The 16,049-nt window shown below is 38.8% G+C and overlaps 1 protein-coding gene across 1 annotated transcript in view; it reads right to left on the bottom strand.

Annotated features, from left to right (window-relative positions):
* ELAPOR2 (endosome-lysosome associated apoptosis and autophagy regulator family member 2) overlaps positions 1-16,049 on the bottom strand; it is a 71,639-nt gene that overhangs the window by 19,595 nt on the left and 35,995 nt on the right. Inside the window, exons 12-17 of the mRNA XM_008686189.2 lie at positions 15,782-16,045; positions 14,871-15,044; positions 12,376-12,565; positions 11,024-11,120; positions 10,277-10,378; positions 1,022-1,148 (exon numbers count right to left, since the gene is read on the bottom strand). Coding sequence (XP_008684411.2) covers positions 1,022-1,148; positions 10,277-10,378; positions 11,024-11,120; positions 12,376-12,565; positions 14,871-15,044; positions 15,782-16,045 — 954 coding nt within the window. The remainder of the gene's footprint in view (positions 1-1,021; positions 1,149-10,276; positions 10,379-11,023; positions 11,121-12,375; positions 12,566-14,870; positions 15,045-15,781; positions 16,046-16,049) is intronic.

Here is a 16,049-nt window from a genome sequence, read left to right as displayed (position 1 = left end):
AACATCATGCCTATTTCATCCGCATCCCAGTTTTCAGAAATCCCATCAGAATCTGATTCTCTGATGCCAATTCCCCACTGAGGTTACCACCACCAGCAGTGATTTATTATCATTTGTGTTTTTCTCTTGTCATTTCAATAGAATTCAGAGAGGTTGAAGTGGGAAGTCATCTTGAAGGAGGAAAAGTTTGTGTTTTCATACGGTACTCCTCAAAGCTAGTACAGCACGCTAAGCACTCTCAGACACGACTCTCAGAAGTGCGAAACGATACCACCAAAGCAAGTCAGTAATATGTATCAAGAGCCTTAAAAATGTCCAGCTCCTTAGATCCAATTAATCTCTTTCTCATAATAAATTCTAAACAAATAACACATTTCCAACAAGGACGTTCATTACAGAGTTATTTAAAAAAGACTTCTCAAATTTTTCTCCAATGTCCAACAGGGGATTTATTAAATCCCAATATGTATACAATAGAATATTTGTCAGTAACTAAAAATCATGTTTTCAAAAAAATTTAATGATAAGAGAAATATATTAAACGTAATCCGAATGGTGGTAACCTTATCGGGGAACTGGCATCATTGAGTCGGATCCTGGTGGGATTTCTGAACACTGTCATCAGGATGGGATAGGCCTGATGTCCAGATACATGCTTTACTCTTTAGGTACGCTTTAGTGAACGAGTTATACCGTCCCCATCTTAACTATATCTATAACTGCATTATATAAATCACATCTTGGTTTAATGATACCATTTCTTTAGAATCCAGATAAATAACCACAGCCTGCAACTCCCTTACACAGTATATTTCCCCCAATGCCAGTGTGCACCATGAGCTACCCCAGCATGTGGGAGTTCACCTTCCAAACTTGATTTTAAATGCATACTAATGTGACATTAAGTTAACTATAAGCCTTAGCCATGGTTTTGAACCTGAGTTTCTGTGATTTCAGGGACGCCAGACTAGTCAATTTCTCTTCAATCACATAGATCTGCTTAGATGGATTTGCCCCTTACCTGAAATCCTCTCTTACAGGCTCCCTCAATCTCATGGAAGTCATGCTCTGTGCACAGAGGACAAGCTTCAGCGCTCTCCCACAGAAAATAGAATGTACATCCATCACAGGTGCCTGCTGGGCACTTGCTGAAATAAAAAATGAAATGGCAGCTCTTATACCACATTCAGTCAAGTCCAATCAACATTTGAGTGCCCACTGCATACTGGAAAGCAATGTGTGGGTGCAGAGAAAACAAACAAACAGAACATTGGAAGGGGAGAAAACAACAACTTCACACCTACTAGAATCAATGAAACAGAAAATAACAAGAGTTGCGGACGTGTCAAGAAATTAGAAACTCCAAACGCTGCTAATGGGAATGTAAAGGGTTCAGCTGCTTTGGAACAAGCTGGTAGTTCCTCGGATCATTAAAATGAGTTACCACATGATCCAGTAATGATACTTCTAGATAAAAATTCAGGAGAAATAAAAACCTATATCCACACAAAAACTTGTACATTAATGTCCGTAGGAGCATTACTCATAAGAGCCAAAAGGTGGAAACAACTCTAAAGTCCATCGGCAGATGAACAGATAAACACAATGTGCTATAATCATTCAGGGGAATAGGCCATAAAAAGGAACGCAGAACTGATACATGCCCCAACTTGGATGAACCTTGAAAATACAGTAAGTAGAAGAAGCCTATCTTCTACTAATATATAAAATATAAATCTTCTACTAATATATAGAATCTTCTACTAACATACAGAATATAAACTCTATATATTAAATGATGCTACTGGGGGTCCTGGGTGGCTCAGTCAGTTAAGCATCTGCCTTCGGCTCAGGTCATGATCCCAGGATCCTGGGATACAGCCCCACATCAGGCTCCTTGCTCAGCAGGGAACTTGCTTCTCCCTCTCCCGCTGCCTGCTGCTCCCCCTGTTTGTGCTCTCTCTCTCATAAATAAATAAATAAAATCTTTATTTTAAAAAAATGATACTATTTTTATGAAAGTCCAGAATAAGAAAAACTATAAAAACAGTAAGTTAGTAGTTGCTAGGGGCTTGGAAGGGAGCTAAGGTATAGGGAGGTGATAGCTAAAGGGTCTAGGGTTTCTCTTCAAGGTGATGAAAAGCTCTTAAAAATGACTATGGTGAAGACTGTGCATATCTATGAATATACTAATAACCGCTGGCTTGTCTGTTTTAAGCAAGCAAAGTGTATGGCACGAGGATCGTAACTCTATAAAGCTATTTTTTAAAAATTTAAAGGAGAGACAGAGATAATGTCAAAAAAAGCTCTGGGAAGACTTCTTGGTGGAAGGGATGCCTAAGACAAATCTAGAATATTCAGTAAGAGTTAGCCAGCAGAGAAAGGAAGAAAGCAAGGGAATGCGTGCTGGTGGGATGAAGTGGTAGATGAACTGGAAGGGAATTACAAGCTGGTCATTATTACAACACCTTCAAGAGCAGAGCAGTGGGTGGGCACTAGGCATACAGGCAGGAACTAGGTGGGAGAAGGGAGGTGTCATTTCTGTTTGAAGTAATGTACTTAGCCAGTGGTTCCCAGGAACAGAATGACGAATAGGACCATAGTCTGGGGGAGGGGGTGTGGAGAAACATGAAATCAAAATTGCCTGAAGTATAAAAACAAGTCAACTATCAAGTCCACATAGCTCAGTGATGCAAATGACCATGCAAACCAGGGTTTCCTCAGCCTGACGATGACACTTTCAAGAGGTGGTGACCATGGAGGGGGTTTAGACACAGGTGCAAGATTGCACAGAACCAACCACCAAGCGGGGCCTGAATGGAGACTAAACTGCTTTGTGGTACGTGGGTCTATTATGTCAACTTGCCTCTTTCATTTTAGGGACAGATAAACACAGCAGGGCTCAGAAATTAACCTGCTGCTACTGTGTACAGAATCCTTATTGATTGAAGCAAGAAGTTATTTGGAAAGGCTCTGGTGGGAATGGCTGTTTTGTTCATGAATTCATTAAAGCTCGGGGAATACTGTTTCGTTCGTGTGTCTACTCTACTTCCCTTAAGCTGTGTACATACACGGCACTGCCCTGGAAACCTTCTTTAGACCTTACTGCTGCTGAGTGAAGGTGTCTCGAAACACCTGGGGCAAAAAGACAGACACACAATAAAAGGCAGAACCCCAAAACACCCCTTTTTAAGTTGTAACTTCAGGTGCCTTTCTGATGATATGCAGTCTAAAACTAATTTTCGGTCTACCAGCAAAGTAAAATTTCATACTCCTAGTATATATTCTAAGGGCACCCTACAATATGAACACTGAAACAAAAATCTACGTGCCTAAAAACTGACTACATTTTAATATGACTATCCTTCCAAATGTCTGCATGCATAAACTAATCACAGGTGGGATGGAAATAAAAGCGTAGCTCTGTGTAACGTGCTTCGGAAATTGAGGTGCAGCACTGTTAGAGCTAAGAACAGTGCTGAATGGGGACTCTTTGGAAAAATGACTTTACTCTTACCTGCCTTAATTTCTGTTTGTAAAAGGCAGTAAAGTATATTCAGATGAAGAAACAAAAAGAGATTTTTTTAAAAAGCTAAGTACAACAGATGAAAAACATACCACTGGAAAAATTATCACTATTTCTCACCTTCTACATCAGGAAAATCACCTCAAAATTGCACTTTTGAAAAAAAATTGGGTAACCAATTAGAAAAGTTCTTCAAGAACACAATTAGTTGCATAACAATAAATTGAAACTTTAAAGGTAATTAACTTTTTGATCATTTAGCATAAATTACCAATATACTTTCCTGCTCAATTCTCTCCTTCCCAAATTATTTTATCTTTCCAACGCAGGCACATTTTCAAGGGCAGTGAGGGCTGTTTATCTTAGGAAAATGAAAGAGTAAGTCTGGTTAAGTTTGAGGGAAAAAAAACTCAACAAATAAAAAAGAAAAGGGAAAATTAATTAAAGTTGCAAAAACCTCTGGAGAGAAAACTCGGGTTATAATTCCTGCTGGACTTGCAAGTGATTTTGTGTTTTTTCCCCAACTGACTCAGCCCCTCCCCCCGCTGTTTCATATTTGTAATTTAGCAGAAGTGAAAGGTCTGTTTCACTGCCTTCATAGGGTGGTTATAAAGGACAAAATGAGAGAACAATTTGGGCAAGTTTCAAGTACTGCAAAATAGCAAAGACTATTAACAATGCACATCACCTTCTAAAGAACTGGTAGAACTACAGAAATGGGGGGAAAAATCAAGACATTGATGTAACTTATAAAGTTGCCATTAAGTGTCAAAATACTGCAATGATTCACTGCCTTTCCCTGGTAGACTTCACTTTTTAAAATATACTCTTAGGTTAAAAGTAGTTTAGTTTAGAATCAATTCTTTAATTCTTTCAACCCACCGAATCATTTAAAATGTGGAACATCCAAATTTGATTCTTTGTTAGAAACCCAAATTTCACAGTTTGAATCAGGCCTTCTGTAAGAAGTGACAAGGATGTAGGAAGCAGTACTCATTTCAATAGTGCTTATATGTAAAAGGAAAATAGAAAAAAAAAAAAGATGCAAGAGAAAAAACACAAAAAGATTTTCTTCTACTAAGAACAACAACAAAAAACATATAGTAAGGTAGACAAATGCTTTATCGCCACATATGTGAAACCTTTTGATGACCTGAGTCACCATCATCTCCAACCCCTCCACACTGGCTTTCGAAAGGTGTCACTAATTGTGCTTCTTTTATAATTTTTGGTCTACAAGATCACCACAGACACCAGCAAGGAGGGGTCTGAAGAGCAGCACGGGAATCATGGACGTTTTGGGCACACAAGGCTCGAGCTCCCCAGGATGAGCCCTGGCTGTGAATCCTAGGTGAAGAAACCACCATCGACTCAAAGGGCACCTTAATGTGGTTTTACCGTTAAATGAGGAAGACTTTCTAGTTTCCTCATTTGCTTCTGGAATCGCCTTACCAATCAGGACAGCACCGACAACGTGTTAAGAATTAAGGTGAATCTTCTTTTAAGGGGAAGTTCTATCTTGGATTCTAAAATGGGATACACATTCTGGGAGGAAAGTGAATGGAGCTACGAGTTATTAGTGTCCCCCTTTAAATGAATGCTCTCACCTAAAGCAGGATCTCCTTGGTTCATACTAAAAATTCATGGACAATAATCTTATTATCTTATGAACTATTACAACCCAACCCTCAACCTATTGTTAATGGTGAGGATAGTTGATAAGAGCAATGTAAACTTGTTGTTGCCTAAACCTTATTCAAACTCCAAAGTTAAAATTCACATATGTGGTCAGTATGGTTCTGACCATTCTGGAGCTGGTCTCAAGAGACTGGGGAGAAGGCCATAGTCTTAAGGGCCTAGAACTTTTCTCGTTTGGTGTCAGAGATCAGTTGTCCCACAGCTTCTTTTATGTGAAGCTTTTCCTGGGTTTCCTGGGGTTTCCCAATCTTGGACGTCAGAGACTGGCATCCTCTGGCATGGGTGATGCTCTCTGACCAGCTGCTGGTAACGCCCCTCGGCTCTGGCTTCTGAGAAAGCTCAGTCTTTCTCTGCTGAGAATGCCAATGCCCAGAAAGCCTTCTTGCATGGGGCCCATAAAATGGCTTTGGATCTTGCTCCAATTTTGTTTGCCCTAAGGCTGGAGTATACATCACTTATGATAGAGTTTGAACATAAGACTTTTTGTTCCATTCCTCTTCCATCCAAGGGATATAAAATTCTACCAGTCTCCTGCAAAAACCTCGCTTTTTGCAGATTCTCTCCTGGGTTAATTACCAAAAGCCAGAATCTGATCAAGACCTGGACAAACTACATTCGCCGACACTCCCCAGTCCCTCTTATCTACAGGTCTGCAAACTCTGTCAAAGTTTTATCATCCTTATTTCAAAATGGATCCTTAAACTTTATGAGTGTTCTGTGATCTTTTTATGTCCTAACATTACTCATTAGTGTTTGAACTGTAGAATTTTCACAATTCTGTAGAATTTTTCCATTTCTTGATGATAACCGGTTTCTACTTATGCTCAGAGTGCTTTTATATGCCTCCTCACTTTTCATTGTTCTAAGAACATACTTGGCTTTAATCTTTTAAATTCTATTGCCTTTTAAATTTAACTTGTACAGATTTAGATATCTATTCTCTGTCCATAAATGGTTCAGAGGAAAAGGAAAACAAGGACTCCATTTGACCAATCATTATCCTCTGGCTTTTACCACCTTTTAAAATGGATAGACTTTTTGGCTGCAACAGACCTTGGCAAAGACCAAAGAAAACACTAGCGTCCTACAGGTCCAGTGACTTTGACAGAACAACTCTAAATCAGAGCCTGTGGAATAAAGCCCTGGCATGCTCAACCTCTGAATGCTATCAGGACAGACCGCTGAAGCATCCCTTTTGTGAGATACAATATTCTCAGAGGCTACGCTTTTTTTTTTTTTTTTTTTTTAAATGGGTAGCAGTCCCTCTCCACTTGGCCCTGAACCATCCACTAGCCTGACTCTCTGAGGCCGAGGCTACACTTACAATAAAGATGAATTTGGATTTTGAAGGAGGTTTTGGCAAAACAGTTTTAGACTGATTTATAAACTATCCAAGCAGTTAAATATAGTTATATAAATTGAGAGAAAGAGAAAGAGAAAGAGAGGATGATGATTTTCCTCTAACTCATGTAATTACTAAAGACGACCTCGCTGGAAGAAGGATGACTCATGTTAAACACGGCACCAATAACTTGCAGATCAATTGAGTTATCCCCCAGATAATGTGATATTTGCCTCTTTGCTTACTGTGCTTCTTTGTAAATCTCTACCTATGAAGAACTGGAGGGAAAAAATGGCAAGATGAAAATACGATGGGAAGAAAAGAACAACGGACATAGTCAGGGCATCATTCCATCTTGACTGTGCCACCACAGCTGTATACCCCAGATCCTCAGTGTTCCCTAATGTGTCAAGTAAATGGGTCTGACTCAGGTCTCTCATGAGCTATGACAGCTCTATTACCAGAGCAAAAATGACTCCTTTTGCCCATTTTCTAATAATTTCTTAATAACCTTTCAATTCACAGAAATCTCTCATCTATTTGAAAGAACGATTTGGACACAATCTTTAGGTCTAAATTTTTCCTACAGAAAGGAGAACCTTCAGTTTTTCTAACCACCTAGGATCATGACTAAAGGTTTGGAAAGTTTCTTAAGCAGAGGCTGGAGGGTGACCTATTTAGGGCTATCAGCACTCTACCTTGTTAGAAATTCATTTGCTGGCCAAGATACAAACTGTACCAAGAAATCCCCAAAACTGCACTCTGGCTCTCAGATTTCTTCTGCCACAGACACAATGTTGCTAAGTTTTAATCTAAAATGTCTCACTCCCCCCAGACACTTTGTGGAATTAGAAACCAAAGGCATTTGCCAGACCAAACAGACAGGATGCAGTTTTCCAATTGCAGATTAGTAGGTGGCCCTGATAATTTGCTATTCCCTCCATGAGATACATAGAGAACACACCTTGTCCCTTTTCTCCTGCCCATCCACACTCTGTTAAGACATTCTTACTTTCCCAGGGCTAAGGGACTTAATGACATTTTCTCAGATCATAAGCTTCAGAGCCCCAACCAACATCACTATTACTCAAGTCTCATTTGCCAGCTTTGCCAAGATTCTTGGCCAACAGAGGAGAATTCCCGGGGGTGGCATCCCTTCCAAACTGCCAAAGTCTGCTTTCTGAGACTTCTTGGTCACAGCATATGAGATTTTTCAAGGCAAGTGCCTGGTTAGCACCTTCCTCCCTCTTCTGGAGATCTTAAAGCTCCTCCCACCCCCAACTGCCAAAAATTGCAAAGTAAATCCTCTTCAAAAGTAGCCTGAGAAACCTGGCTCTATTAACATTTCCTTACTGTTAGTAGGAAATCATAATTCAGTCCCAAAGCTAAAAAAAATTCTAATTATTTCAGAACAAGCTGCTCTTTTTCATATGCTGATCCCAGAGCTCCCCCTTGTGCCCTCATGGGGAACTGATTCAAGCAAGAACTGAAGGTTAGCACCTTAGGTTGTAGGGTTCCAGCAGTTTCCTAGAGCAGTGGTCCTCAAACCTCAATGTGCATCATAATTATATATAGTTTTATCAAATACATGTGAAGGACTACCCTGTAGACCAAGACATTTAAAATTAGCTTTTCAGAAAACTAAATTGCAGAACAAAGTTTGAGAATTTGTCTCAAAAAACAAACAAAGCCAAATCACCAAAATACCAAAATGTGGATTAAGATTAGTAGCTCCAAAATTTTAATCTGCATCAGAACTGCCTTGTGTTTTTAAAAAATAATATTTTAGTTTTAAGTAATCTCTACCCCCAACGTAAGGCTTGAACTCACGACCCTGAGATCAAGAGTCTTGTGCTCCACCAACTGAGCCGGCCAGGCACCCCAGAATTGCCTTGTATTAAAAAATATATATTCCTGTGCTCAAACTCAAGAGATTCTTTTGGGTTCAGGAAAGATCTAGAAATTGATTTTTAAAATAGACACCCCAAGGTATTCTGCTACAGGTGATCTTGAGAAACCCTGGCAAAGACAGCTAAATACCGTAAATAGAACAAACTGCTAGAGGTCAAAGGAAAAACTTACTTTTCCTCTCCTTACATGGAAAAAAAATTAAATTTCTAAATGCTATCACTTAACATCATGAGACTTTTTTTTTTTTTTTTTTACCTTAAAACATCAGAACCAACCTTGGGAGGGTGAGCATGAGATACTTTCTAAAGGACACATTTTATCTTTGGTCCTATTATGTGCTTGAGCCAGAGCCCTGGAGAAGGCTTTGGAAGCCATCCAGGGAAACTCCTAAAGGCCAGACTCAGAGAGACCAGTTAATAAGTCCAAAAATAGGATCTCATAGCTGCTACCATAAATAGAAGAAACATCTGAACTCAAAGCTATGTGGTGGGATACTGGGGAATAATTAAAGTAACTCTAAACACACCTTCCCATAAACCAAGTGTGGTGTGCTGCCCTGACTCCAGCTTGGATGCTGGCCCCAGGATCCTCCAGCACATCATGCATCAGGCTCCCTCTGTCTCTTTCACTGATGTCTATTACCTTTCATTATGTTCTCCTCTCATCACATACTCTTCTCACCTTGAAAAGGTGAAAAGAAAAATTAATTCCCAAATGCATGAGAACCAGAGAAACACAGCTGGTGAGAGGTGAATACTAGTGTACCTTTATGTCCCAAGGTAAACCCACAACATGGTTAGCATTGTTAATATTTTTAAGATACCAAGTAGGTAACACAACGCTTAGACCACTGATTTCCAACACTGCGGTGACATAAGCAGAATAGTTTCAAATCTCTCAAGGGTTATCATGAAACAATCAAAAGCAAGACTAAGTTAATCATTTTATTTTTTGAAAATACACACTTTTGCTAGCTTGATGGAGAAAAACCTACAAGTCAAACTGTAACCCAAAGGCACCTTAACCCTGCACAAAGATTAGAAATAATCTATATACAGAACAAGGAATACATGCAAAGAATGAAAATCAGCAGACATTTAGTGTTGCTCACACCATGAAAGCAGCAGGTAAGCTGACAGTTCTGAGTCCATGAAATTGCTCATTTTCTCCTAGTGTTCCCACCCAAGTGGACTGTGTTAGTCAGACTGAGACTGTGGAGAGCTGTTGCCTCAATGCCAGTAAGTTAAACGAACTGTATTATGTATTCTACAGGTAAGACTCTACCTTGGTGATTCTGCCACCATTCATCAGAAAACGCAGGAGCTGGAAATGGGGCATACAAAACATCTTCCCTGGCCCCTACCCTCTCACAGAGAAAGAAGCTACGATTCAGAGGGCAGATTACTTCCACCTAGATCACCAAGGTAGTTCACTGTTGATGAAGAACTATAAGCCAGGTTATGTATTACCCAGGTCTTAAGGAAATTGGGACTAACCACTATGAATAAATACAAGGATCCAAACACAATAATTATGTATTACTTAAATAATTTTCATGACTATTAGGCAAACAGGATGAGATTATGTCATTGAGGAGACTGGGAAGTACTGAGATTGGTGAAGACCTATTCGTCTTAAGAAACGCTCAGCACATCCTTATAACAAAAATCTACATACTCTTCTGTTCTCTTTCTGCTTGGCATTCCTAGAGAATATGTTTTAAAATAGTAAGATTCTAGAGAGTTTTGCTGCCTCACAATAAATACAAATGTGAAATAACCACACAGAATTAAGAATACCTGGGGACTGAAATCACTCCTGCTCCTGGTTTAGTAGGATTGCACCTCATTTTCACAGCAGTTGACCGGCCATTGACACAAGATGTTGTAGTTGTAGAAGACCTGTTACAGGGCAAATGGCATTTTACAGAACAGACAGGACACAGATCACAAAGACATAAATACCCCGGGTATAGCTGCTCCCACACTCTATGCAACAATGAAAAAGAAAAATCTGTCCAAGTTCACTAATTAAGAATTTAAATACAAACTGAGCTCATTTACTTTCACTGCCCAGGACAAGTGGACTATTTTCTCAGGTAAAGGAATAAGCTATCATCAAGGTGTTTAGTCAAGTTACCATAATTATAATCAAAGTCATAACCACAAAAATTTTTGAAGGGAAGGGAGGTTGTATCTAATTTTGCTGATGTTGAAAAGTGTGAATTACAAATACTGCCTGGACAAGGAAGTAGAGTCTCTTTATTGCCTAACTTAAAATAATTTAAATATATAATAGACAAAAAAGAATACACAGAAAAAACAGATATAGATAAAATATAGATAATCAGAAAAAAGATATATATTTATACATATCAGAACTTATGTAACACTTTCAAAATACTTCATTTTTCTACTTTATACTAAGTCTTCCATTTAAGAACCAACCATTGAGCATCTATTAAGTATAATAAGCTACTATGCTAGGTACCATGAAGGGACATTCTTTTGATTAAAATAGTCAAGGGAAGCATCATCTTCACTTACTTATAAAAGAAATGCACATCTGGTATTTGGCTCGGGGAAACTGGGAACATTTCTTCTTTTATATAAATATTTTGCAATGTAGTTTCAACGGTCACTCCTAGATGACAATAAAAAAGAAGCTATTAAGCAATACAGAAAAATTAGATTTATTTAGTCTCTGTGTATCTGAATAGAAAGCGGCTTTACTCTGATACCATCATTTGACCAGAAATATTGTATTAAATCTATCCATTCAAGGTAAGATGAAGAACCATTCCAAATTCTAAAGAATAAAAAAGAAAAGATTCTACTCCATAGCTCTGTAATTTTGCTCAAGTCACTTCACATCCCTGGGCCTTATGTCCTAAATCTGTAAAATGCATGAAATAATTGAGATGATCTCTAAAGCCCCCTCCAGCTCTAACATTTCAGCATCCTGACATTATTAAAATTCTCAGCTTCTGATAAGTTTTGTAGCACGAGCTGGGCTATTTTGCTAATACGGCTTTTCACTCAAGACACACCTGAGAAAACAAAAAAAATTTGTACCCAATAATTTCCAGAAAGTAACTCCAAAGTTTGTTTAATCTAAAAGTCAGGCATTTTCCCCATCCCTTGAAGACAAAATGACAGCAGAGCCAAAAGGTAAGCAATAACAGCCATCTCTCCTGGCATGGAGTTCTGACACTGAGCACAAGCTTGGTAACTGACCTTGGTGCTGAAAATTAAAGCTAACTTCCTCTCGCATCAATAACAATGGTCCTCCAAACTGATGTACATCGGAATCACCTAAGAAGCTTGTTAAATTGTTATACTGTTATATGTTATATCACCATCCCAAAGGTTCTAATGAACTTGATCCCTAAAAATCACTAAGAGGTCATTCTTAAAACTTTCCCATGCCTTCTAGTCCACAAACACAGAAAGGAAAGACGGGGAATAAAGCTCAGCACACTCACCTTTGCTAAGTGTCACCCCAGCTTCCTCTTGGTATGAGAAAAGATTATGAAAACTGGTGGTGATATTATGATTTAGGTTTACACAATATTTGTTTACCGTTCTTTTGGTTATAGTTTTGGTTTCTAAACTTATTCTGCTTCTTAAACTCCTAGAGAATTTGATGAAAGGCACAGACTCTCAGAAAACATCCTGTCACATATGACTTAAGACATAAATTCAGCAGATGCTTGCACTCACTTAGAATGACCAATAGATCTTAACTGTAGGGGCTTTTGAACCATGTTACAAAGTGATGATTTAGAATTACCTGTGGCCTTCATCATCTAAGGCAAACACCAACACAATGACAAGTTATCAGTGCTGTAATTTTAGAATAATTGCATGCATGCATATAGGAACCAAATGAAGCTTACCTAAAAAGGTATCTGCCAGAATGATGGACTGTGATGATAAGGCTGCTCGGAAACCCTTACTTTCAGAAGGAATAATAGTTGACTGGCATACATATGCTCCTACCAAATTTGTGTAATCATCTGATCCTGCCACCATTTCCTTCACTGTGAAGTCTGTTATATTGTTGGTACAAAGAGCCATCTTCTTCCCCTAGGAAAATAAAGTCATAAGGAGGTTTTACGGAAGACTCAGTCCTTACATTAGATCTCAGAGAGCTCATGACCCTAATAGAGCAGTGGCTCTCTCCTCACAGCAGAGATTCTGCTTTAATTGATATGGAGCTCTTGACCCTAATAGAGCAGTGGCTCTCTCTTCACAGCAGAGATTCTGCTTTAAATGATATGCCCAGGCACTGGCATTTTTTTTTTTAAAGCTCTTGAGGAATTCTAATGTTTAACCAGGGTCATTTAAATTATAATGAATATAGAAATTCACGGCTGCACTGCTCTTCCAACTACAAGCATCATTTGTGCTGGATGAAAGCCATCTGACTTAAGAACTAAAAGTCGCCCATGAAACCTTCCATTCAAAGGATAACAATGCATTCAAAGAGACCAGATAACTCCTGATGAAGGTTTTACTGTCAAAGAAAAAGATGTGCTCTTCCTTCTCCTTTATCAGCCTACTGTTGCAGAAACGTAATGTGAAGTCTGAAGAATAAAGCATCAAAGTCTTATTGCAGCAAAATCTTAGGACACCATCTGAATTCTTAATAGTTGGTCACTACAAGTGTCTTTATTCAGCTACTCAGATTCAATGATGTGTACTACTCAACTACACAGGAAGTTAAAGGGAATACAGGAGTTTACTTTTTATTTTTTTTTTAAGATTTTACTTATTTATTTGTGAGAGAGAGAGAGCACAAGCAAGGGGAGCAGCAGGCAGAGGAAGAAGCAGGCTCCCTGATAAGCAGGGAGCCCAATGTGGGACTCGATCCCAGGACCCTGGGATCATGACCTGAGCCGAAGGCAGACACTTAACTGACTGAGCCACCCAGGCATCCCAGGAGTTTGTTTTTAAATCATTTATTCAGTTGGAATATACAATTTATAAAAATTGGAAGACTGTTTAAATATACTATAGTCCCACTGCAAGCAACTACAGCTTTATAATTTCTATGTAGGAATGTATAAAGGGAAAAAGGAAGATGATTTTATTGGTCTTAGATGTAGAGTAAGCGCATGTGGGCACAAAGAAAGGAACATAGATTTATCTTTCTTCATGCAGCCAGCAGTCCAAAATTATAAAATGTACTCCCTCCGCTAAGCCTTCTCACCACAACACAGGTACAATATATTGTTACTAAGCTTAAATTGTTAAAGCTGAGAAGAGGAAAACAATGGAAAAGATCAGAGAGAAACTACTGAGGAAGGAAAGAGGAAAACAGCAATAAAAGGAAAGGAATGAGAATAGTTAAAGAAAGGAAAGTTAAAGAAAGAGGACAGAAGAGAAGAGGGGATAGAGGGAAGGCAAGACAGTGTTAACACAGGCGTAAGGACAAAAAGAAATTAATACATAATGTAATGAATCTCATTCACTGCTTCACTCAGTATTTAGCAGAACAGGTATTTAATATGTATTTATTTACTGAATGAACTGAGTGACTAACCAACCAAGTGTGTTAGATCACTCCCTGTAAAATCAGAACAGGACAAACACCACACCATGTAAAATTTATAGATCTTTTTGCCTGAAAATGTCTGTGGTCATCAGATGTCTTTTTATTTCCTTCGCACAAAGTTTGGCACAGCATCTCATAATGAAGACCACTGGAGAGATCAGAGTTAATATGGAAAAAAACATGGAGGAAATGCCTTATTACATTTTCATCTTTGCTAAAGGTGTATACATACATGTACTTCCCAATCCTAGCCTCGTAGATGTATAAAAATACTGGGCATATAGTCCTGTAACTTTTCCCATTACCAGCATTAATTAAAGCTTCTTCCCACAGAACAAGGAGATCCCAGTATTTATTAGCAGATGCTACCTGATCAGCTGACATTTGTTCCCTGTTTACCTCCTTTTTAATTTTTGGACAAACTTCCTCTTGGAAGTCTTTTTCTTTTTAAAACAGAAAAGGGACACTATAAGGAACAGTAGAACTTTCTCAAACCAAAACTACCTGCCTAAAAAATAGGTGGGACCAACAAGCCCAAACCAGTTGGACAAAAAAGAAAGCTCCTTCAAGTTCCTACACCCTAACTCGAGCTCTGGGCTCCCAGGGGCTGGGTAATGAGTGCTTTGATGGACGGAGACACAGACAAGGCCGGCCCTGCTGCAGAAAGCTGCCAACGTGCTGGGAGGCAGCATGGGATTTAAGCAATCACAGCTCAGTTTCTGACATTTGGTTGTTAGTTTCCGTAGAAGTTTTTATTGGGCCATCCACACAGAAAATATCAACTCGATCAGAGCTGAACTACAGCTCCATCTCACTCTGACAGCCAGCACTCACCTCATGTCCGCATAAACTAATATTGAAGAAGTGGAAGTATTTGGTTCCTTTGGAAGTAAAGCTGGGTCCATTCATTAACGAGCCCACGCTGCTGAGGTTGCTGAAGTCATAATGCAAACTCTGATTCTCTTTTTCATGGTGGAAAAAGCAGTCACTATAGCAAACTGAGTGGTCCTTTGATTAAAGGTTAAGAAATAAAAAAAACATATATATATATATATATATATATATATATAGGAAAAAAGGAAATATTAGCTGCTATGAAAAGTGTTTCAAAAAAACTTCTATGTTTAAAAACTCTTTTCGTAATTTTGTCTTAGTTAGAATTTTATCACATGAATATAGAGAATTTCCAAACAATAAGTAGATTTTTCCAAGGCAGAGTTCAGAAAAATCAGCATTGTTTAAAGTAAGAGCAAAGTTATTCTAAGACCAGTTTCTTGTAGAAAGGTATTTTAATAAATAGCCAAAAGTCCCTGTTACGCCGGTTTCAACAGACAATAAAACTACTTTCTCCTTCACACATAAAATAGCATCAACCTTTGCCCTTAAAATATTCTAAGACATACTTGCTGGCCTCCATATATTCCTATGGCCAACCTACAGAGGTAGTTTACTCACTCTACCTTAACAGAATACACAAAAATCAATTTTAATATTTTCGGAAAGCATTTTTATTTGGGTGCTTTTCTTAATATGTTATGCCCCCAGGAGCTAAGACTTTCATGGCACATAATATGTGTTCAAGTGCTTAATAAATGTAAGAGGAGAGAAAGCAAGAACAAGAATGAAAAGGCCATATTTCTAAATAGAACTACTTCGTAGTTCCCAGACAAGCATTAAGGGGATCTTGTGAGTGTTCCTGTTACAGTGTGCTTTCCTGGGGATAACCGAAACACACACTCACTTACCTGAGTGCTTCTACTCCCAGGCCCACATGGAATACAAGCCTCCTTGCCATAGACCTGATGTATGGACAGGTAGGTGTCAGGGGGACATTCCTTGCACTGGTTGGTTTCTTTCTCAATGTAGTGGCCTGGGGGGCAGGGGACACACGATGAGCCCGACTGTTCAGAACCGAGGGCACAGGCACGGCATGAGGACGCCACCCCATCAACTGCATTAGTGGCAGTGATAGAATAAATCTTCACCATGTCATTGATGAACCGTCTATTCTAA

The sequence above is a fragment of the Ursus maritimus genome, unplaced genomic scaffold, assembly GCF_017311325.1.
Source record: "Ursus maritimus isolate PB19 unplaced genomic scaffold, ASM1731132v1 scaffold_3, whole genome shotgun sequence".
NCBI classification, from domain to species: Eukaryota; Metazoa; Chordata; class Mammalia; order Carnivora; family Ursidae; genus Ursus; species Ursus maritimus.
Note: the sequence above shows the minus strand (reverse complement) of the source record. Positions and strands in the feature narration are given on the sequence as shown.